This window comes from Larimichthys crocea, chromosome XIII, assembly GCF_000972845.2.
Source record: "Larimichthys crocea isolate SSNF chromosome XIII, L_crocea_2.0, whole genome shotgun sequence".
In the NCBI taxonomy this organism is placed as follows: Eukaryota; Metazoa; Chordata; class Actinopteri; family Sciaenidae; genus Larimichthys; species Larimichthys crocea.
In genome coordinates, this window is record NC_040023.1 from 19,763,820 (window position 1) to 19,788,901 (window position 25,082).

The following is a 25,082-nucleotide window of genomic DNA, read 5'->3' on the forward strand; positions in this document are numbered from 1 at the left end:
TTTAGGAACTGTGTCTGAATTATGTGATTTAAGTTTTGAAGCTGCAGCTTGTAATTGTGATTTAATCACATCCAAAATAACAATGTGTGTGTGTGTGTGTACAGTTTCCCATAGGAGCCATGGCAAGGAGGCAGGCCAGGTTCTTGTTCTGGGCCAGGGTGATGTTGGACAGTTGGGTCAAGGCGAGGACGTGATGCAGAGGAAGAAGCCGTCCCTTGTTTCCCTGCCAGAGAAAATTGTGCAAGTGATAGCAGGAGGCATGCACACTGTGTGCCTCAGTGACACTGGCAATGTAAGGGACCACCTGTCTTGTTTGTTTAAATAAATATTGTATGGCTAATGCTGTGCTAACAGTTCAAGTCAGAGTCTAGAGTTTGAGAATGATTTATTTCTTTTTGTAGGTTTACACTTTTGGCTGTAATGACGAAGGGGCCCTTGGTCGGGACACAACAGAGGAGGGGTCTGAGATGGTTCCAGGAAAGGTGATACTGGAGGAGAAGGTGGTCCAGGTGTCTGCAGGAGACAGCCACACAGCTGCACTCTCAGAAGAAGGGATGGTGTACATCTGGGGCGCCTTCAGGGTTAGTTACCTGCTGTCCTCTCCTACCTAGGCCTGTGCTTGTTTGTGTGTGAGAGGGAGAGACTGTCCCTATGTCCAGTCAACTAGTAACTTTTTTAATGCCTTCAACACACAACTTATGAGCACCAGAGGAATTTTCTGTGCTCAAGTTCACTTTTAACCAAACCATCACAAACGTACGTGCCGATGACTTTGATTTCAGGTTGGATACAAGTAACTTATCAGCATCATTTCACAGTGTTCTCTGAGCCTCTACTTGACAGTTGTTGCGTGCAGAGTTTTGATGTGGCAGCATTTATCTTTGTGTTTAGAATTTTGATTTGCTCGTTTGTTCTTAAAGACTTGTAAGAAAGTAAACACAAACAGAGGACTGAATAAAAAATAAGCAGTGTAACCTGACCTTTGCAAAGAGTTGAGTTGGATGTTACGTTAAAAAGTTCAAAACTTGAGCAATGGCTTTGCTTTAAACACTTCTGATCATAGTTTGTTGGGATTGTACATCTCTGCTCCATGAACAATGTCAACAAACCTGCAAAGATTAGGACGTATATTTAACCATGTCCACTTGCTGGCATTGAGAAACACGTCTTGTAAAATATGTGTGTTTTATAAAGACACTCTCTTTGATTATGATTGTTTGCAATAACCTAATCAAAAATTTTCATTAATTTTATAAAATCTCAGTATTCTGGAGATTTAGTTTTCCTCTCAGCTAAAACTTGACCTTGAACCTGTTCACAGTCGCAGTAGGGCTGATGGATCATATTAGTAGCTTAATGGTTATCCAGGTGTTGTCTTTTTTCTCTCATCATGCCAATATTTCCACATCGAGCTGCAGTTAGAGTAAAAGCTGAAAAACAAACTATGTTGAATTTCTCTTTTAGCATCAATTATTTCCACTTAGAGCACAAGTTCACCCCCATTTTCACCTAACCCAATTCATCAATACTTTTATTTTCATGACTAGATAATGTGCTCTTTCACCGAGCTCCATCAAGAGATCTGGCGCAACAATACCCCTGACGTATTACGGTGAACAGATAAATGACTGACATCGTTTCCATTCCACTCACATTGTATTCTTTTTTAATGTGAGATCAGGAGCAGATTCATTTCCTGTAATAATGTCTGTACTAATCATCTCACTATTATTCAAGCACACCGGGTCGTCTGTATCTATCAGCTCCTCAATTATCAAACATGTAGCAGCTCACTAAAATGTCAGATCTCTTACTGTCATGCCCCTTTAGATTGGAAGCAATCATTTTCTATTTTGTTGGATGGTGTACTGGAGTGTCACAATTTCTATAAACTTCTTGATGAAGGTGACATATCCTTCTGCACTGATTAGCACTCCTGTTAGATTACTACTTGGTTTTTCATTAATACTCAAAGGCACGCTGGCAATTAAACATCTATTACCGCTGCCCGTCGTCAGCGTTCACACTTGATTTTTGACTGTTCTAAACAAATCATCATTATTAACCATGTTTTTAAGTATTAGCCCAGATGTGATGTCAATATTTGTGCATTGTGCATCTCATCAGTTCAGAAGAAATGTCTCCAGTTGCAGCACTCGCTGATGTTTGTTGCCTCCCTGTTTATCAGCCGTTTTCCTCACGCTTTAATCGTCTCCACTATGTTCTGTTGTCGCCGTCGTCGTCTTTCCTAAGGCAGCTCACGCTTTGAAATCTCATTCTAACCACAAGGGTTTTTTATCATCCAAGGGAAATAAAGGATGTTATCAAGTAATAAATAACAATTGCATTCAATGGAGGCTTAACAATCCAGTAATTGTTTGAAATGTTTTAGTTAACCGGCAGGCAGGTTTGGTTTTTGATTTATCTCAGTTCAGTCGAGTGGGCGTCAAATAGACGGATCCAACACCGCTGTTTAAAGTACATATTCCATTTGTCACGGTCAGAATGCAAACCCACTTAGGGTATTTTAGACTTTGTTCAACGGGCATCACAATGTGCATAAATGTGAATTTTTTCATAATAAAATAGAAATAGATGCCATCTACTTAGGTAATGACAGCATGGAAAATACTGCACTATTTGTCATAACCAAAGTATTAGCATTATGCATCTCTGTGTTTAACCCTTAATATCTTGGAACTTTTTTTTTCTTCCCAGGATAACAACGGTGTTATAGGTCTGCTGGAGCCGATGAAAACATCGACCGTTCCACTCAAAGTCCCCATGAAAGAACCTGTTGTGAAAATTGCGTCAGGTAAGAAACGATTCTTATCAGTGCTGTGTTTTTATTTGTACACTACATATTAATGTTCGATTAACATCGTTCCGTTCACTTTTCTTTAATCCTTCAAAAGGTAACGACCACCTGGTACTGGTTACACTGGAGGGAAATCTTTACTCATTAGGCACTGGAGAGCAGGGGCAGCTGGGAAGAGTGTCTGGGTTTTTTACAGACAGAGGCGGCAGGAAAGGCCTCGGTAAGTAACAAAGCATCAACTTTAACCTCTGACTCTGGGATACTTTACTGTGTGTGTGTGTTACTGTGGCGTTCTGGTTGGGACTGTGTCCTGTGATTTCAGACCGGTTGCTGGTACCACAGATGGTAAAGGTCAAGGGGAAAGTTCACTTCACGGATGTCTTCTGCGGGGCGTACTTCACTTTTGCAGTGTCAAAAGAGGGACATGTTTATGGATTTGGCCTCTCCAACTATCACCAACTGGGTAAGTAGGCACATCAGTGTAATCAGTTCAATAATGTGAACTGATGAAAATGTGTTATAATTTTAACTGGAGTGATATTTGACATAATTGAAAGGTTGGCTGTAAGCTCACATTCTGCTCGAAGGTAATTGCATCCGACGTTATTTTATGTGTAATTAAACCCACCCCCTTTTTTTTTCTTTTTCTTCTTTTTTTTCCTTCAGGCACTAAAAGCACCAAGTTGTGTTTTTTCCCGGTAAAACTGACATGCTTCAAGAACTCTACCACCTCCTGGGTGGACTTCTCTGGAGGACAACATCACACACTCTGCCTGGATGCTGAGGGTAAGCTCGCAACTGATAATTGCTCTTTCGGGCCGTGTCTGATCCAGTTTTACAAGTGTGGCTATCAAAACTAAACATGTTAGTACACAGGTAATAAGTTAGTACACACATAATGTACAATCGATGTTACATTCCATGTTTAAGCGGTCATGTCAGTGCTGACAGTATATTAAGGCCACTGGAGGCACAAATCCACTTTGAACTATGTAGTTGAGGGTCTTGGAAATAAAACGTCTTGGTTAGTCTTTCCACTGTCAATCATCATCTCTGTTTTGATCAATATGAATCCTCTATTTATCAAGTGAGAGATATTCTGGTAAAATTACTGGGTCTTTTAAAGGAGTGTAGTCTGGCATCTTTGAAGAGAGCGTAGATAATGCCTTCAGTTCCCCGTCAGAAAGGACTCTCTGTACTTTGCCGTCGGCACCAATATTCCAAATATAGTGACTAAAAGATGTTTTGCTGCTCCCTCACCCATAGCAGTACATTGTTTAGCTTCTGTGTTGGTACTCCTGAAGGAGAGATGTCAGTCAAAATGTGATTTGCCACTCGCACACAGTCTTGAGAAATGGTCTGAACAGTACTGTGAACTCTTTTGAACTAGGTTTTTTAATGGTTACGTACTATGTGCTCTGACAAACAAATAACAAATGAATCTCTTCTCTCTTCATCTTGTAGGACAGGTATATAGCCTGGGCAGAGCAGAGTATGGTCGTCTTGGTCTGGGCCAACAGGCTGAAGAGAAGAGCGAGCCCACGCCTGTGACGGGGATCGAGCTGGCCAGCAGAGTGACATGTGGGGCGACTGTCAGCTATGCCGTCACCAGAGAAGGTAAGAAACGGAGCAAACGCAGCATTGAGTGGTCAACTTCTAAACATGTTTCATAAGAGCGTCACGTTACTTGCTTTTAGTCATCGTACCTCAACAATGAGTGTTTGACTGTTTGTAATGAGCCAAGAGGATTCTTACTGAAAACTCGCTTACTGTTGACTCCGCTTATTCCAGGATCTGTGTATGCCTGGGGCATGGGCACCAACCTGCAGCTCGGCACAGGAGAGGAGGATGACGAGTGGAGCCCTGTAAAGATGACAGGCAAGCAGCTGGAGAACCGCATAGTACTGATGGCCTCCAGTGGAGGGCAGCACACAGTCCTTTTGGTCAAAGACAAGCAAGAGAGCTGATGTCCATCTCAGGCAGAGAATGATTGGGGGGGGGGGCGATCTTTTGCTCTGATTCAAAGTGGGGCCTTGTTCACGATGCCTAAGTCTGGGGTTGGGATTAATCTATGTGCAACTTCCTGTGCTGAGCTGAAGTGGAGGTGAGATTCCCTTTTCCTGGGAACTCGTTTCTTCTTGGTGTAGGGAAAAATGTTCATGGATGTTTGGTAGATCATGACAAATGAGACTATTTTTTTAAATCTAGATTTTGGTGTTCTTTGAATGATTTTCATTAAGAGTCATTAATATGACTGTCAGATGATATATGTGATGTTTGTGAATGTGACTGTTGGCATGTACATAAAGGAAACGAGTGCAAGCCTTTTAATGACTTACCCAAACAATAGTCTTTTTAATTTAGTTTTTCTTTCATTTAAAGCAATAATTCCATTGACTTTGGTTCAGACAGGACATTTATACTCGATGAGTTTAATCTGTGATACTACTGTTCATTTTACCTTGGACACAACTTTTGTTGTGAATCGTTGGACATTTGGTAACACGTCATACTGTATCCTGCAAGTTGCTTTTCCTGTCTGCTAATAAAGTGTTTTTTTTAATTAAGTTTTAAAGCCTTTTCTTATCAAGTGCATGAAATATTTTGATTTATTTTTCTGCAAAAATACTTTTCAGATGTAAGGATTTAAATTTTGGCTTTTGGAAAACGTAATGAGAATTTTAAACTATTTTCTAGTTAGAGCAATAATGAAAAATCTGTCACAAACCACAAACATGATGGCAGGGTGCTAACGTCTAACTCTATGCCTGCAAAAAGAGAAAATCCACCACAGAATTCACATTATTCCAATAAGGCTTGACATTTTAATCAATATGGACGAGTTTTGTTAACTGACATGAACAAAAATGAGCTGAACTTCATTTAAATGGGGAAAACATCAAATACTTTATTACCATAAAGAAATACCTTAATGAAACCAATGTAAGACTCAATAGTGTCCACTGTTGTTGATGTTCAGAAATAAGAAGATTAAGTCTGATTTCACAGATGATGTGCTTGGTAGTCTAAAAGGTGATGTAGATAATAGAATAAGTCAAGTAAAATAATAGTAACCATAAAATTGATCCAGAAATCACACTCAAAGCCAGTGTTGTCATAAAGCAGTCATGTTCATTGATTTGCAGCATTATTTACAAGATTCACCGAGAGACACTGAAGCGATACGTGCTTATACATCGGCCACCGCTCGTTTATTGATCCAGGATGTACTGGTGTTGCAGTCCGTCAGTTGTCAGTATAAATAATTTCATTGCAGTAGTAGTAGCAGCTTCTAGTAATGATAAAAGCAGTTGCACTCTACATTAGCTGCTTTATGTCTATCGTGTATGCAAAAAAAAACACATTCCATACACATGGAGTCATGAATATGAATCAGAAACACTTAAGGATGCAAATGATGGTACAAGTGCATACATCAAAGCTACATGCTTTTGTGTTTTATCTGGGGTGAAAGGCACGGGGTCTTTGCTTGTCTCATCTTGCTTTCATCTGACCAAGAGGACCGAAGCTTTGAAATGCTAAAGTGTCTTTAATAAGCAGTTAACCGATCAGAGCGAACCTCTTCTTCTCTTGTTTGTTTTGCATCACTGTCCTGTGATGAAGAAGAAATGTCAGGAATACATTTGAATCGAAGGCACCATTCACTGCTCATTAGTAATGGCTGTACAGTGGCTGTTAAGAGTCTTTTAAAAGCATGAGTGATGATGATAACTCTTCTTTTGTATTTATTTATATATAGTAAAATAAATATCTGAAATAGTTCTGGTATTTAAATAAATCATGTGTGCCACAAATATTTCTTTAAAAATGATCTCTCAGTTTGGGCAGTGACTCAACCAAAAAAGATAATTTAACATTTCACACTGTAACGAAACTGCAATTTTCTCTGATGGGCCAATCTTCAGTATTTTTTCATAGCAAGATTTTCTCTTCTGAAATGTTGCCTTAGTTCAGTAATGAGCTGTTTCAGTGTCAAATACCAAGCAGAATAAATTATTCAGTCATATTATTATGACTGATAAAGTGGCTTTCAGACTTGCACTCATTATATTTGTCGTCACTCGTGCCTGAATTTTAAGCAATTTAACATTTTTGTTTTCCAAGTTTTATTTGGTGAAACCTCCAGACCCGCTGAATTATTTTAATTACTTGAAAAGAAAAAATAGACATTCATTGTGCAGGTGTAGGTAAATGGCACAGATTTAAGCCCCGGTGTTAGAAAAGGCTGTTAAAAGCATCCGTCTTTGACAACCGTTGACATCTTTCCACATGCTGGAGCATTCAAGGCTCTAAAATCCAAAAACCTTCTCCTATGTTTCCGGCACAAAGAGAAACAGACATACAGGAATGCAGCGATGACATCCTGTGATTAATTCCTTTCACTCGTAGAAAGTATAACTTGATTTTGCATAATGCATGTGGGCTCTAATCTTCCTCTAATCACAGGTGTGTCATGCACCTGCATTGCCACACAGTCAAACTAATAACGGAGGGAGCTAAATAAATCACAGCAATCGGCTGCTCCGCTAAAAGCTGTACATGAGGCTTTTTCATAAGCTTTTGTTTTGGCGACACCGTCTTTGCATGTGCTTTTACGCTACAAATCTGAAACAGGCTCTTGACAGACAGCATGATGCATTCAGAAACATTATAATCTTACAATACAGCGAAATCATTAAGCTCTGCCTTGATTGGGATGTGGCACTTCTTTAGTCACCCTGCTGCTTTCCTAATTAACTTGTCATTTTCAAGCGTCAAGTGCTGTTTCTCAAGTACGTCTTAATCAGGAAACCCAAAGTTTTGTAATGATGTAAAAGCTTCGGAGTAGCATTACTGTGATTTGTTTTCATCAAGCGATCCATCAGAGTGGGAACCTGTTGAATGTGGCGCAGCAGGAAGCTGTTGTCCAGATTAATCCTTTAATACTAGACAAAATACCTTTAAATACAAAAAAATATGGATTGATAGAAAGCAAATGTAGCCTCAAACACTTAATAATATCAACCCTGGCTGTCATTAAGTGATGACATGTATAAAACACTTAGCTGTTGTACTTAATAGCTGTTGCTAGAGGAGATGTTTTGGCCTTTTTCTGAGTGCATGCACAGGAAACAAAGTAGTACATTATCAGCAGATGAGTACCTCTCTTGCTGTTAAGCTGTTGGTACTCCATCGCCTGCAGATCATACATGTGATTACTGGAGATTGCCTTGATGGATTGGACTCCTCGACCACTGGGTTGATGGCTTCTTGAGAGCCCCACAACAGAGCGCAGGGGCCTGTAAGAAAGGCCGAGCTTTTGATCAGCTACATATAGATCTGTTATGGTCACCAGATCACAATGGTGTGTCAAACTGTGGTAATAAAGCACCATGCTGTATGACTCATCCCTTTAATGGTCTTCTTGGTATTTATTTGACTACTTACAGAAGTCGATGTGACACTATGTGACCGTATAAATCACTTTGATGGTTGGCAGATAAACTGAAAACAGAGTAGTGGTATCCTGAGGGACACATACAAAGGTACAAAGGGATGTATCGAGTGAAGGAATTAGGTCTGACTCTTAAAGACTGTATGTAAATTATTAGTGGAGGAGTGGGGGTCAGAAATAGGGCAGGGTATGTATAATTCTTATTTTCATTGAAGGAAGGGGAGTAGCAGTATTCCAGCCTTCCTTTACAATCTAATTAATAGTTACATCAATAATGCAGAGGACAACAGTTCTGTATCAGTTTAGTTAAAAGAGTACTTGACCAATTTGGCTTTGCACTCTTATAAGATTGTTGAACTTCTGGTCCCCACAATGCAACTTGACTGCCAGCAATTCGTCTGCGATCCAATTGTGTTATGCTAGGAGCAGCTAATGTAGCTTTGAGCAGAGATGATGGCGCAAATTCCATCAAGATAATAACAACAACAAATTGTACACATTTAACACTCTAGTATCATTGGGACATGTTTTAGGGAGGGTGGTTTTATCAAGCAGCAACCTCTATGGCTGTTCCTCAAACGTCCACTTGAGGCTGGCTACAGAACGAGTCAATCTCCATAAGCCCCCATGTTAAAATGAAATGAAATAAACATGTTGACAGCCTGGTACAAAAATAGTTTTTATCTCTATAGCTAATTTCCCCATTCATGAGTCATTGAAATTATATTAAGCAAGCATTATTTAGCCTGCCTCAGGACTACCAACGATCCATGTCTTTGCTGATTTTTAGATTAGCCGAGAGGTGGAAGAGGCTGGAGTGCCACACTCAGACCTATGGGTGACGTCACAGATACATACAGAAACATCCATTCTTTGTACCGTCAATGGTTTTTATACAAGGAGGGTTAAAGAAAAGGGGCCTTACTTACTTTTATTCATTAACAAAGTGAAATATAAAGTCCATCCTCCTTCAACATCCCAATACTTTTCATGCAGTCTCAGCGAGCAGATGGCACCCAGTTTGAATCCCTGTTACTTCTCCTCAGCAGGGTATACCAGAGTATTTTCTGCCTTTTGAAACATCCAATAGAACTGCAGAGAGATTTCTTGTAAATCTCTAATTTCATGCAAATCTCAACACCCTGGGCAACCAGGAGGTCTGATTGTCTGGATTACTGCAGGCAGCTATCAAACAAAGCAGCAGGCCAAATTGCCAAATCCATTTGCAGAATCTCTGCATAATCATCACGGCAATAACTAATTCCTTCTGGGTGTATTTTCAATCTTCAGTTTGCTGGATTATATGCTTTTGACTCAACGCTTATAGGTCATACAAAAATGCTGCGTTGTGTGAAAAGCCTCACTCACAGTATGTAGGTGTGTACTGTCAGGCCGTCCAGACATCTGTTATGTTAAAAGCAACATTGAGGTGTAATGTAGCCCAAGTTGTGCTTTTACCCAAGCTACCAGACAAGATAATTGTGCTCCATCAGGCTAATCAAGAAATCTGTCTTCACAGTAAAGTGAGGAGCAGGATTTCTCTCTCATTCACATACAGTAGGTCCTTTATTAAGTTTTGCTCATACACTAGCATCGTCCAGATGAAACAGAATCTCGCTTCATGACTATTGCTCTGAGCCTTTGATGCTTGCATGGGAATACTGTGAGCGGTTATGAATGGGTCCACAACACTCCCTCTGTTCTTGTTTCTCTCTGTTGTTGTTTGAGTGCGTAAGCGGCCATTAGTTAGGGTGAAAAGATGAATTTGTTCAATTATCAGTGTGTCACTCTGGAACTGGTATATCTCTGTGTGTAACTGGACATGTTTGATAGCAAATGATGAAAAGCCTCTGAGTGAAAACACAGGATAGATTTCAAACTGCAAAGTTGTTTCTGTAGGGGCAAAGATCACTCACTATTTTAACTGAATAAAGCACTTTGGTATTTTAAAATCATGCTGTCTAGTCAAGCCTGTAGCCAGCTCATGGTGTTTGACTAAATTATTCATTTTGTTGCTGTGTCGTTTGTTTCTTTTACACAGTGACCATATAGGCAGTGCCATGTATATTTCATAGGGAACTTACTGTATGCACTGCTGCTCTATAGCAGACAGCGAGCCCTACTCCCCTACCGCCTACCCCACAATCACAAACGTCTGTCTGGTCTCCTGCTGGGAGCTTTGTGATGTCTTCTACAGGATCTTCTGATCATTTTCGAAGTCTGCAAGACTCTGAAGGACCAATGATTGTGACTGATGCCTTCAAATCAAGGTTTCTATTCTCTGAACACACTTTCAGCAGAGAATTACTTCAGCCCTTTAATGTGTGCAAGACATTAAATGAAAGAGCAGATGAACATAATCCATGGACCATATTACAAAAATAGCCAACATTACCAACAACATCGTCTGTGGGGCCCCATTGCTATGTCTCATTTGAGTGTTAATTGCATCTATAATAACGTCTCAGTGGGTATTGCCAAATCATGACCGTACTATAAGTCATACTCGACTTGCGCTCCAGTATGACCCACATGTACACAACCTACATTCAATGAGAATCTGAATTCTTTTAAATAAATCGTACATTGATTTATTTTATGAGGTTTTTTCTCCAAGGGGGATATACAAAAACTGAGATGAAAGCGGTAGTCTGAATTTTCTATCAGGGCTTCTATATTTGTTCTATATTTGTTTTACTGTCAACAAATTGTGAAAAGAAACAAGAAATAGCTGACCCTAAAAACAATGTTCAGCATGGTATAACTGATCTCTCTCTACCATAGAGCTTCAAAAAACGATTAAAAACATAAATGACTGTTGTACTGGGTGATTTGTTTTTTTCATTATCTTGAATACACATACTGTACTTTCTTTTAAATCAGTCCCACATACATCATTCTGCGAGAGTAAATACTCACTACAGCACCAGCAGGGCTGAAAATAGTTGTCAGTAAGTGCACAGGGAACTGCTGCTTGAGTAAAGTGTGCTTAAAAAATGACATCACCTAGCCGTTTACAGAAACTTCAAACTCTAAAGCACACTAAACCTTCAGAAGGAAACAAAAATCCCCGGGTCTGAGAGTCACTGACAGGCTGAAAAGACCAAAAACGGCGATGCATTAGGCATCGCTGTTTTTGGTCTTTTCAAAGGATTTGTTTACAATAAAACAAACACCAGTTTAAGTTTAAGTGATATGTTATAAGGGGCATCTCAATATCATCCCTGACTTCTTTCATATTGTGCTTTCATTTATTCACTCACATTTACACACACTGTTTCGATGTGTTATATTTGTCCCTGTGGATCTGGCCCCTGTCAACATAACCCACCAATCAGTAATCCATCCTTGACTGTAGTACCAAATTACATGTCTACACCCACGAGGCCTCACTGGCATTTACAAAAGAGGAATAAAAAATGTAAACAACATCTGTAATAACAACCACAAAAACAACTAAATATTGGATTAAAACTAAAAGTTATTTAGAAAAATGTTTTTCAAAGTGAAAGCACTTACAAGATACAACCTATGCTATACTATGTGACATGTTTTCAAAAGTTACTACACCGATACGATAAGGAGACAGGAACAATATTATAAAGAGTATATATATANTAAAGTTATATATATATGTGTGTGTGTATGTGTGTGTGTGTGTGTTGTTTTTTTAAGATTTTGAATGTTTCACCTAACATCTATAGCATTTAGTGTAAATACATATTATGTTATATAACATTAGAATTGGTTACAAGTGAAGCTTACAACAGCTTGACGACACATTGAAACAAAATAACATCATCACTTGATATGCTGTTACAGAACAATATTATCATAACACTTGATATATGGATACCTTTTTAAACAAAACTGCATTGATGCAGTGGCAACACAAGAGGCGTTGATTCTCAAAATGTGCAAAATATATCTTCTTACTGATTGTACAATCTCCTCCTGCAAGTGTCCATCATCACTGGAAATTTGTCCATTAGCTGTAATATGTATAGGGAGCTTTTTGTTGCTTGCTAATGCATTTGATCCAATTCAGATTTGCCTCTGTGCCAGGTCATTTAGTCACATCTTAAACAGTGGTGCCACTTCCTCCTTCATTTTCTTAGTTTACTGGCAGCTGAATGTTTGGGTTGGCCAAAAAAACAGCAGCTAGACGAGTAGAAACAGAGCTGATGTTCATGCTGGCAATTCCAGTCATCTCTGCTTAATGTTGAAGGCCATATTTTAATGTCTGTCTGATAGATAAAAGTAGAAAAAAATAATGCTGAAACATGTTGCCATGGTCATATATATAATTTCATTTCCTTCCAAATTGTTTTTAATCACGTCTGTGGCCTCCGTCTGTAATAATTTCTTCTATCACAAGAACAAGCATGAAAAATTAGATACATCCTTTCATTTAAATATTACAGAGATAATGAAAATATAGTCTCAGATAAACATTCACATTATTAGATTCCTATTACCGGTTTAGATGTACAGTTCACTCTGGAAGCTTTAGTACAGAGACACATTTTTCATTGAGTTGGCTCTGTACTCCAGCACATTGGAAATTAAACACTTTGAGGTTAAAGTCCTGGCTTAAAGTAAATTCAGCTTTAAGGCTACTATAAAAACTATTTTTAGAATAACAATGGATCAGATGACTTTGTGTAATGTCATATCACTCCACTCAGTTCCCGTCAGCTCTGTAAAAGCGTCTTTCAGCGTATTGTTTTGGTTTTAGGGCACACCACCTCACTGTTTTGGTTCACTCTTACTGCTCTTGCATTGTTTTCTCACACAACAGTCAGCTGTTTTAAGCAAAGGGCTCTAAAAAACGACTATACACTACGTTACCAACTCCAAACAGCAGACAGATACAGATTGGAGCTAGCAGGTGAACGTAGAGGAGCATTTAACAGCTAAAGAGACATTTTCTTCAGGAGTTGTAAGAGTTTGTTATACGTTGTTATGTTGTGTTTACAACTATTTCCTCTGTCCACAAGTGGCCAAAAAAGTAGTTATCTCAGGTCCATTTTGAAGACGTCACATGAACAGTGTAGAAAACGCAGCCCCTCATATATTGTCTCCCAATTTTAGAGAATAGAAAGCGAACATATATATGTATATAGAGTCATGTAATATGTAAATAAATCACAAGCTGAATAAAGTCTGTGTCCTACAGACATCAGCATATCCCGTTGGTGTTCTGACAGGGATGTACTGCAGACATCATCACTTCTTCCTGCTACAGAGATTTTCAGAGCCAGTCTGGTTTTTATCAAGTGAAACACAATCTGTTGGACTGAGGTCAGGTGGGTGACTCGGCCAATCATACATCAGCCCCTGCTTCACCATAAAAAGACTCTTCGGTGGCCTTGTCTGTGTGTTTAGGATCAATTGTCCTGCCTGACAATCTAATCATTGTGGGACTATGTAAGCACAGGGCTATGAGCCCTACACTGTTACAACCCCCCTTTAAAAGCTTGAAGTCAGCACTTTAACTTCTTTTTTATATATACATAATGACAACATATCCGAATACTTTCTGACTGCACTCTATTTGTGTTTGTTCATATGGTTGTTTTATGTTTGTATGTAGATTTTAATCCATTTCCTAATGCACAGGCTCACACAGAAATGTTTGTGATCACCCTGAAGGTCAGTCCCAGTTGCACAGCAGACATTTTTACATGTCATAGCAGGAAACTCGGTCATTGTTACTGCTTTGACAAGTCAACATGTCTGCTGTACAACCAGTCCATTGTGTCCCACAAACCAACTGCCACAAGCTTCATTATGTGAAACCAAAAACACAATCAATCCTTCACACAAACAGTAAGTCGAAAGTCTACATCTGCAGAATCAAACACCTGTTGTGGTGAACTGCGTGATCTCAGTCCGACACTCATCCTGAACTGTTCTTCCATCATGCTGATCCATGCCTAGTCAGGCCGGCTGTCTCTCTGTCCGTGCATGAGCACAAATGGACGCAGGCTCCCGTGTGCTGTTTCGTGCTCTTGAGAAGCTGCTCTGATCCAGACGGGATCGATAGGGCAGGCAGAAATCCCTGAAGCACCTTTTGAAGTTCTCATCCAGGAAGGCATACAAGACGGGGTTGAGGCTGCTGTTGGTGTAGCCGAGCGCAATGCAAAGATGCCAGGTGGCCATAACCAGAAGGTTCTTGTGGTCAATATCCACCATGGTCCTGATGATGATGAAGATGTGGATGGGAGTCCAACAGATGATAAAGGCTGCTACGACCACCAGGACCATCCGGGTGATCCGTCGCAGGTTTCTGTCTTTCTCTTTGGAGCCAGAGAGCAGACGAACACTCTTGAGCCGCAGGATCATCAGACCGTAGCAGATGGTGATGACCAGGACGGGAACCACAAAGGCAAAGATGAACACACAGATTTTCATCACTGTGTCCCAGTACCACTCAGGTTTGGGGAATCTGAGTGCACAGGCAGTCTGTCCTGAGGAATTAAAACAATTAGAGGTTTAATAGAGGGCCATGTGGAGAGGCCAATTTAAGTTAATAACCCAGCTCAAATGTGTTCTCTGTTCTAGCGTGATTACTCCCTAAGCATTTGCCACTAAAAGTGCTAAAAAGCTTAGTGAGTGAAGTTTTTACTAGTTTTTAAATAGTGTTCGGCATTATTTTTTTAAACAATAAAAAATCCTTCACCTTTGTCTGTCACTTTGGTAATGGCCATGATCATCACAGGGACTCCAACAGCAGAGGAGAGGATCCAGATGCAGACGTTGATGAGCTTGGCTTTGGCCGGCGTACGAAAGTCAAGGGCCTTCACTGGATGACAAACAGCGATGTAACGGTCGACACTCATCATGGTGAGTGTGAAAATGCTGGTGAACATGTTGTAGTAGTCGATGGCGATGACCACTTTACACAACGGCTCCCCAAAGGGCCATGTGCTCATCAGGTACTTAGCGCTCTGGAAGGGCAGGGTGCTTGTGGCAAGTGCGTCGGCAAGAGCCAGGTTGAAGATGTAGATGTTGGTGGCGGTCTTCATTTTGGTGTACCTGAATGGTTTGAAGAAAAGCACTAAGTACTTGTAAAGCAGCACTGTGTAACTTTTCTACCATAAAATAACAGATTTTTAATCATTTTGATGCTGCACTGACTAATCACTAATTAGGTGCACCCCATACGTCTGTGTCTGGACTATTTTACTTTGTGGTCCTGCAAGATGTAACCAACTATTTCACATATTTTATGGAGAAAATGCTTTCTAGTTTCCCTCTGATGACCTTCAGCTGCTGCACATCAACTCTTTGTGATTTACAGAGCTTCCTGATCGACAGTAAACTGTTGTGAACTATAGCTACTGTTAGCTTATGTTAGCTCAGTCTGTTAGCCGGGCTGTCCAGACTGTGAGCTTGGGGGAAGTGTTTGTACCACAGGCATTTTGGACCACTGGGAAGAGTGACCTGGGGTGTGGGGGAATGCTGACGGGGAGTGGAGCCAGAACTGGAGATGAGCAAGCGGGCAATGTGACCAGGAAATGGACCTAATGCCAGAGCTGAAGAGACCGAAGAGAACTAAGGAAGCTAAGAACAATAAAGGAGAAAGTGACAGAGGAAGATCGGACTAACTTTTAGTCATTGGTGAGAGGTTCATAAAATAAAAGGCTGAAAGACAGACGCCAAGCTGGACCAGTAAGTAATATTAGCTTGCTGCTATGTCTTGTGTTGTTGCACTTGCTTGATGTTTGGCTGTTAGCAAAGTTATTGAAATATATTTCATATAGTCATAACAACTACATGTGTACAGCTGTTCATATTTACAGCAGTTGTATTGCACTCTGAAATTGGGGGGCGCTAAATTGCAAAAAAATACCAATTTCTATGCAGCGTTGTGTGACTCACAGTCGATGGGAACTTTGGTTGGGTGGAAGAGATTTCTTTTTTTGTGTCTTTTTTCAAGGTCTGCCTACTGCTACAAAGACTGACTCATGGTTTACATTAAAACATTTTGTTAGAAACTAATTTATTGTTTGATCTAATCCATTTTCTTTCTAAAACCAATGATCTACTATTTCCCCTTGAAAAATATCTAACTAATGGAAGAGCTTTTTAGATGCATAATGTTTTTTATGGCACTACACTAAATGCATAAGTGCTTTTATGCCTCCATTAAACTGCACTTGTATGTATGAGTCACTGAAAAACCCTCCAAGACTGTTTCTTTTTTACCAGTGACAGTCTTGTCTGAATGCCAGTGGAACAGTTGTCTGACTGTTTATTGATGGATTCTTTCATGTGTCCACAATATGACAGTAGTTACATTTAATTAAATTTCACCAACAGGCTCTAAAGGGATAAGGGAAGACAAAGGGATTGCTTTCCTTTTTACTAAATCCCTCACATAAAGAGATGTATTGCACACCATGCATTGATCTCTATCTTTAAATGTGTTTAAATGTATTTTAATATTCGCTTTATTTGTTTATTCTGAAATTCACAAACCAAATATTTCATCTTCCACACATTTCACCCGGGGTTTAAGTTGACACCCATAGCTGCTTTCTCATTTCAGTTGCATTAGTTCAGCAACAAATCAACATGAAACCTCAGGATCTTCAATATAAGAATAAGTGAGATATTTATTGCTTTTGATTTGCAGGTGACGGGTTCAACATGTTACCTATTTCCTCATCTGAGTTTACAAAATCATTTCTGACAGGAATAATTGGTGCAGTGAAGTATTTCAACACTGAGCTGGATGCACACTGCCCTCCCTCCCCTCTTGTGTGTAGGAGGTGTGTGTGTTTGTGTGTGGGTGTGTTAGAAAGTGGCTCTCAGACACACTCAAAGTGTGGGCAATTACAAAGAACCATAATAAATGATTTTTTTTTTTACACATATTCATTTGTTTAATTATAGTCACACTATATCAAGCATTCCCATGAATGAATTTGCAGGAGTTTTTATGGCAATTTAAAAACATTACTTCATTATTAGTTTTTGTATCTTTGTGTATCATTTCTTACCTGACCACTCCATACATCACAAGCACGTTTCCCAGCAGTCCCACCACACAGATGAGAGAGTAGAGAGCCGTGATACAAACGGCGATGATGAGACTTGCGGTGTCTCTGGTCGCAGGTCTGGCGGTCTCATTGACACTTGATGACACAAGCAGCAGATTCTCAGAGGATGTAATGTTGAAAAAAGGAGTTATGGAGACCGAGAAGCGCTCATTAAAATCACCAAGAGCGTCGGGAGGAAGAGTAGGGAACTCCATCTCTGAAATTCAGGTGAGATTACTGCGCACGGAGAAAGTCAAAGGAAACACAGCCAACATAGGAGCGCACGAAAACCGGACTGGAAATTAGTGAAGAGGAGCTCAGAGGATGTTTGCGCTCTCTCTCTCTCTCTCTCTCTCACTGTGTGTGTGTGTGTGTGTGTGTGTGTGTGTGTGTGTGTGTGGTCTGCCTGTCCAATTCTTGCCCTGCCTAAAGGGATACCATTTGTCAAAATGCTTTAATTAGCTCGGGCATATAATAATGCTTCATCACATCCTCTTTTTTTAATTGGCTGCTCTCCAAAATAACAGCATCTTGTTCAACCTGACACCCAGCAACTCATCAAGCAATGCCAGTCAAACTTAACCTAAACATCTCTCATACTTATAGCTTTACAGCTCAATTAGACACGTCTTTATTGAGCCATTCTTCATATTGCTGCCTGCCTCCAACCCCGAGGTACTTCTAACTCTCACTCTCAGTGGCCTGTGTAGAGCTCTATTAGAGGACTTGCTGTTCCCACTAGGCAATCACCTCCATGAAATTACCTTACTAAACCACAAGAGTGACGCAATTACCTGCAGAAACAAGGTTGATGAAATATTTAAGAAGGTTTTGATAGAATATAGCAGCAAATGATCATGTTATACCCGTAATATCCTATACTGGTATCAATTACATCTGTATGAGCAAACATGTATGCATAAAGGAACAGTCATATAGGTGTCTGTATTTGCTGTATGTCAATATTTAATCAGTTCAGCTGGGTAAACATTATTTTCTTGTCTCGATGATTCTCAATGCAAGCTGGGACATTTCCCATCACCAGATAAAAGAGCTATAATATGTTTTTGGAGTTTTTACGTGTTGAATTTCCAACACTGCTTGACCTGTTTGACTCATCTTGTGTCACTTAACTCCTTAATTATACAAATGTTTGACTCTTTATGCCAAGCAGGTGTTTCTCTTGCCACTTTTCATCAAAGCACTCGTTTGTCTCTAGCTGCCTTTTGTCTGAGCCCATTACTGTGAACATCAGAAAGCATTAGGAACATTCAGGCGCATGTGATTATGTCTGAGTCTGCTGATATTGGTGCATGGCTGGGTACGTATGTTTGAGAGCGTTTTTTAGGGGTAATTGTTTATTTGAAGACATTAAAATCTTTGGCTGTGTCTGTAGTGTTCATAACTGCAGCAGTCTGTACGCACTCTGCAATGTGACCTCTACAAAATACGCCTTTAAGCAACCACCATCAGAGCTGGGACAGTCAGAAGACCTCTTTACTCTTCTTTCTAAAGATAGATCATGTGTATCTTCCTAAGATGAAGAGCAGTAATTAAAATTAGCAAGCTCATTTCGCTTTCATTAATGGGGGATGTTTGTTTAAAGCTTCTGGTTACAGGTGAGAATCATTCTCAACAGGACAAGAGTTTTTAGCCATGATAGCAGCATTGCTCCGTGAGAGGTAATGTCAATTGGTCGCATAGTCCACTATTTTGGACTGAAATATCCCAACAACTATTGAACTATTGGATTCATGGTTCCCAGAGGATGGATCCTAATGATTTTAGTGATCCTCTGACAACTCATCTGGAACCACAAGCAGGTCAAAGTTTCCACTTATCCAGAGAAATATCACAACATAACATACATAACTGGCACAAAATTTAAAAACATAGTTTTCATGTATATTATGTCCAACTTCTCCCATATATTAGTCCACTAAATTTTACACACTGCAGCACTTTAAGTGAAAGATATTTTAGGGTGAATGTCTTTCGGTGAGTGTAAGATGGTGTGTGGGAAGCAGTGTGGGCGAAGAGGTCGAAGGAGGCTATCAGACAGACACCACAACACCTCCAGAGGGCTTGACAGTAAATTCTGGTCTTGACTGTTATCTAGCCTACACAGTTCTGACACCAAAGCCCTGATCAAAACACTCAATCTAGACAACAACAGCATACCCCCGCTTGCGTGAAATGACTTACACAGCAGTCCGGGATGTAAATTCACCAAGTTTAATTTCAGTTCCAGCTGGGTGGGAGAGCAGTATCTGACACCTGCTTCTGCTGCAGGAGCTGAACACAGGGTTAGAGTAGATGACTTTCTATCCCCCTATAGAGGACTAAAAACACTGTAATGTATGAGTGCAGGGTGCACTTTGGAGTCTATATGATGAGCCACATCTTTCTCTGCACACAATTTTGAGATCAGATCACCAACAAAACTGCTGCTGATGCTACTGTTGTGTTTATGATTTCTCTTCTCCTCTCGGGGAGGATCACTCATGATTAGTCTGTACAGACAGCTTGATTACTCGCATCACTCATCAGTCCAATGGAAACCCTGGGAAACATTACGCTGCCTTGCTGAAACCCATCACATTCATGGCAGGATATACAGAGTGCAGACTATTTAAAGTGGGCTTCACGTTGGGTTTTGGTTTGATGATGATGTATGTTTGCTTTTTAAATAATCACACAAGAGAAGATGACTCCTGTCAGCTGCTAATTAGTTAAAACTAAATGGATCAATTTGATGCACTGACGTATCAGCTTGTATCGATTGATTGTCATGCTTTCAGTCGCTTAATATTATTTTATGTTCCCCCCGTTACAAGTGGATGTGTTTTATATCTGCTACCAAATCATTTGTCCACGGCAGCAGCTCTAATATGAGCTGGTACTTCATAACTTCTGAAAGGTCAGAGGAAAAAGGAATACATAACGTATTATATGTTGACATTTTCTTATATTTCTGCGTGAGGAACTAGAAAACACGTGCTGAGGCTCACCTGTCAGAGCTGAAGCACAGTGGAGGACTTCTGCTGGCTGTCACATTGTATTGCTATCTAACGAGCACACATGCAGTGTATCAGCATGGCCTGTTCAACCTTTCAGTGTCAACTTGTGAGTGTGTTATCTTCTGACCTCCGGATGGGCAAGGCCTATTATCAGTATCTATAAATACACTGAAGTTATAGCGATTTCAATGTGATATGCTCACATAATTGTATCATCATTTCAAGATGTTATCGTTTTACCGCGGCAGTGACATGTAGATTGATAGCTGTGTGAGGGTCGTCTGTAGGAAGATACATTTACACACTGAAAAAACGACAAGAATTGTCACTGTGGCACCAAGAAACCACTAAATAAATGCTTTTGATTGAATGAGCAGCAATAGTGAAGTAAAAGAAGAAAACAGCAGGCTCCTGTCCCCTCAGAGCACTGAGAGCTTGTGCAGCCAGCAGCCTGGTAAATTTGGGACTCTGTGATGGAGTTGAAATTTTGTGAAAGCTAATACTTTGTGACAAATGAAAAGTGTGCACGTGTGAGTGTGCACGCAGCGTCGACAGTGCTCAGCCATTAACAGCCGCAGTGACAGAGGCATGTGGAGAAAAACAAGAACACAACGCTTGAAATGTTGTTGTAGTTTTTTTGGGGTTTTTTTATAAATTAACTTCTTCTTTTATAAAAAACATGGTGGAGCAGTCTGTACATTTATGTGTTATTAATCTGTGGAGACGCCACCGATGCCCTGCTGTGGTATTATGCATAGACAGGCAGAGCAAAACAAGTCATGCTGTGGTTTACAAATCAGTCTCATACTAAAAGAGTATGTAAAACTATGAAAACACGTATCTCCAAGCTTGAGAAATACCATATATAGATAACTACTGCATTTAAACCATGGGCATTAATAATACATACACTCTTGGTATGATGGTCGTGAAGACCTGGTGACAGCTGGATGTGTTTGAATTTTAGGATTTAGGGGCTGTATGAAAAAGGGTGCCAAAAAATGTGAAGGGTGTGCTCGAGGGAGGGTAGTCTGTATTTGTGACCATATCTCCTACAAATTAAGTTTACATAGTACTACATTTTTGTTATTACTTTGTGGCACATAATTGCTGCCTGGAGGATGTTTTTCTTTTAGCTGTCAGTGAACATTTTACTTATTCGTTCAGTATCAGCACTCCTTATATTAATAGAAAATCTGGTCAGCATTAAGAGTCCCTCAAAACATATTTGCTTTTGCAAATTAGTTGTGTATAAATGTAATTTCCAGGAGACAGGGTTTTGTTTTGACATACTGCAGCTTAAAGTTTCGCAATGTCTTTCAAAGTCAGGTGGATTGTCCACAAAAAATATGAATAATTCTGTTGACGGCTTTGCTTTTTTTAAAAAGAAAAAAAGACTTATCAAATAATTCTCACTCACCACAATCATTTTCATAGATCCTTTTATTTAAGGGTAAAATTATTCACACATATGTTTGTTCTTCTTGTCCTTTGCTTTGCTTTTCCTCTGCATAACGTTTATGTGATTATAATTGGACAGTGGAAAGGTTGGATAGAGATTTCTTAAAAATTACAAAAAAATTTAATAGGCAACGATGAAAATTAGATACTTGGGTTTCAATGAATTTGTAAGCTACTGAGTTGTCAGCACAAAGCAGCAGTCACTTAGAGGACATTGTAGTACTGTTGTTTGTGAAGTGCTGCAGCATCCTCAGAGAGATTTCAGGCTTCTGCCTGCACTTTTCACAACTGCACACAGGATGAATACAGACCGACACACTGACATTTAACTGTAGACAACCTACAGAATAAATCAATATCACTATAAACATAGAATTAATTTAGAGTTGGTTGAATGGTTTGCACAAATGAATTAGTCACACTAATAGTTTATCACTTCTCATGGCGTCAGTGCCTCTGACTGCAAAGTCACTGATGCTTGTCAAAGTCATTTAGGGTTTTTTTTTTCTTTCATTTTGTCATTAGCAAGGTCATAAATCATATCTTAATGTAAATTGTGAAGACTTCTCTCTGACTGTAGTGCTAATAATTTTGAACATGAGACCTCCACAGACATAAAAGCTACATGACGGACAGCTATTTACACTCAGTATCTGTAGCTGCTAAAAGACAAATCACACAGTTCTCCTCTCTGGATGATATTTGCATCTGTTTTCATTTTTTTTCTTTCACAGTGGCACTTGGCAAAATAGGCAGAGGTTCAACAGTTTCGTCTGACAATTAGTTATGCAACAGCGATTTGTCTGGGTCTAGGACTTGATTAGTTTAGTTTTTTTTTTTCTGTTTGGCAGAGGCAGCCAGCACAATTTTGATATGACAAGACAGAGAGAGCATGCATTATTACACAAAATGTTTGTACCTGTAACACACATTGTAATAACTGTGGATAATACAAGACTGCCTTTAGAAATAAGGGACTTAGTGTCTTAGTCATTGTTTCTATTCAAGGGGAATGATGTCATGTGATGATGACTGATTAAAGCCAACAAAACAAAACATAGAAAAGGCTGTTTACAGCGTGGAAAATTTGACATCTACTTTTCTTTGTTGAGGTTCTTCTTCAAGTCAAGGTCTGAGGCAGCTCTTCTTTTGAAAGAGCAGTGTTAGTCATCGCTGACATCCACTTAGGGTTATGTTCGATGGCAGAGCTTCTGTCCTTGACCATACTGTGTGCTTCCTGTGCCAGTCATAAATTACAACAATGTTGAAAAGGGTTGCTGTGAGCCGAGCAGTGATGCAGCAAAGCAAAAATTTTATATTCAACCTGTTTTATCGATTTAAATTAGGCTTGAGAAACAGAGTGTCTGTGAATAGACAGTAGGATGAGAGGTGGTGGTTTGAACCGGTTTTCTAATTATGACTGTTTTAGTATTGATTATAGTGTTCATACATTTTCTGGATCAGACCTTTGGAGCATTTACAATGAATGAAGGTGGGACTTGTTAAATATTTAGGTTGTGCGGGTACAAAAATATAGAAAAGCAGAGAAAATAAGATGATATTTGTGTAATTCTCTTTTAATTTCTTCTCTGAATCACACCATCAATCATTTTTTACAGTATGGTTATCCTTCACATGGTAGAGTTTCATCTCACTGACATAGCATCTGTCCTTATTATTGTTGATTATCATTGCGCACATCTTTCTCAGGGACAGTGGCTATCTATACTGATTCATAGTGAAGGTGCACTATGGGGGTGTCAGAAAGGTGTGAAATGAGATGGAAGAGAGTACAACATGGCAAAGAGCAGCAGCGTTGGCTCACACACTCACAAAAAAGACACAAACACAGAGACACAGAAACACATTACCTAAACAGAGAGTGGAAAAAAAAAAAGCTACACGCATGAGAAAACAAATGGGGGAAAAGGCTTATGTAACACAGTGAAGAGTCACAGATCAAATCTAATTATACATATGACTGTTGGAGTGGCAGATGATCATTAGAGCTCGCTGTGACTCGCTAAAAAGAAACCTGCCAAAAGAGTGAAAATGCATTTGACTGTCATCTGAAAAACTTTTTGTTTAGAGAGGTAAAGTGAATGAGTTTAAGGATGACAAAAGCTTGAAAGAAGAAAAACGAAGGACGTGAAGGAATGAAAAAAACAACCAAGAGAAATGAGTTTGAGGGCAGACATTAAGAGAAATGTGTCTTTACAGAAAAAGAGGCAAAATAACAATTCTGCGTTGGTAAAAATGTGGTTGTCAAGGAAACAGCAGCCTAATTTCCATTTGAATTCCCCCTGAAAGAACAGAGGCGACCACTTCTATAATTTTGACTTTTGTCTGCGTCTGGAAGGTCTGCTGCCCTCACTGTTACACCTGAAGGACAGATGTTTGCATCAGCATTCAGCTGGTTAGGACACACAAGAGAGAGTGGCATGAGAAATGATTGTTGTCTTGATAGCAGCAGGTCAGGTTTTCTACTTCCATCAGATTGGAGTTTTCATTGTTTTCAGTCATCTTGCACACCACTGCTGTGTCATCAACAAACTTAGTTGTGGCTACATGGTCGTATGTGTACTGAGATAACAGCGAGGGACTGAAAACACCCCGGCCCTGGAGTGTGATGTTAAGCATGAGGGTGGATAAGGTGTGCCTGCCTCTCTGACTCTCACCACCTGCTGTCTGCCTATCAGGAAGTCAAGACTCCACATGCACAGAGTGGTGTTTAATCTCAGGTCCTTCAGCTTTATAGCCAGTCTGGGGGTTACTTAGGTCTTAAATGCTGAAATGTAGTCAATAAAAAGCAATCACGTAACTCCCTTACTTGTCCAGGTGGGACAGGGTGGAGTGAAGGATGTTTGTTATGGTGTCTTCTGTTGATCTGTTGGGATGGAAACCAAACTGTAGTGGATCAAGTGTGCTGGGTAGTGAAGAGCCTTGATCAGCTGCTAAAAGCATTTCATGACTCAGTGAGTGCCACTGAGTGGTAGACATTCAAGCAGGATGGACTTGGTCAATAAGGTTCTTTATTTCCAATAGCTCTATTTACTTCCTGGTGTTTTGTTTCCACCTGCAAATCATCAGCACATTTTGGGTCTTTTTTAGTCACTGATGTCAAAGTCTTTATAAATGGTTAATATAGCCATTAATAAGGTAAGACGAGGTTTATTTTTGTGAAGGTTTATTTCATGGATTACATGATTTTTGCTCAGGTTGAGTTAGCAAATTACCATAATTTAATTAATAATAGGTTTTTGCATTCTGTTCCTTCA

At 39.7% G+C, this 25,082-nt stretch overlaps 2 protein-coding genes across 2 annotated transcripts; one reads left to right on the forward strand and one right to left on the reverse strand.

Moving 5' to 3' along the window:
* Positions 1-82: 82 nt before the first annotated feature.
* rcc1 (regulator of chromosome condensation 1) lies at positions 83-5,385 on the forward strand. Its single transcript, XM_027287167.1, has 8 exons — positions 83-292; positions 402-581; positions 2,719-2,815; positions 2,916-3,038; positions 3,141-3,281; positions 3,485-3,604; positions 4,283-4,435; positions 4,610-5,385. Exons 1-8 carry the CDS (start codon positions 83-85, stop codon positions 4,783-4,785), a joined length of 1,200 nt encoding a protein of 399 aa, XP_027142968.1. The 3' UTR covers positions 4,786-5,385.
* A 7,866-nt stretch (positions 5,386-13,251) lies between these two features.
* On the reverse strand, positions 13,252-17,648 carry oprd1b (opioid receptor, delta 1b). The gene is made up of 3 exons (XM_010755091.3): positions 17,285-17,648; positions 14,959-15,314; positions 13,252-14,746 (listed from the first exon to the last, which is right to left on the reverse strand). The coding sequence occupies exons 1-3, from the start codon at positions 17,536-17,538 to the stop codon at positions 14,217-14,219; spliced, it is 1,140 nt and encodes a 379-aa protein (XP_010753393.1). The 5' UTR covers positions 17,539-17,648; the 3' UTR covers positions 13,252-14,216.
* Positions 17,649-25,082: the final 7,434 nt, after the last annotated feature.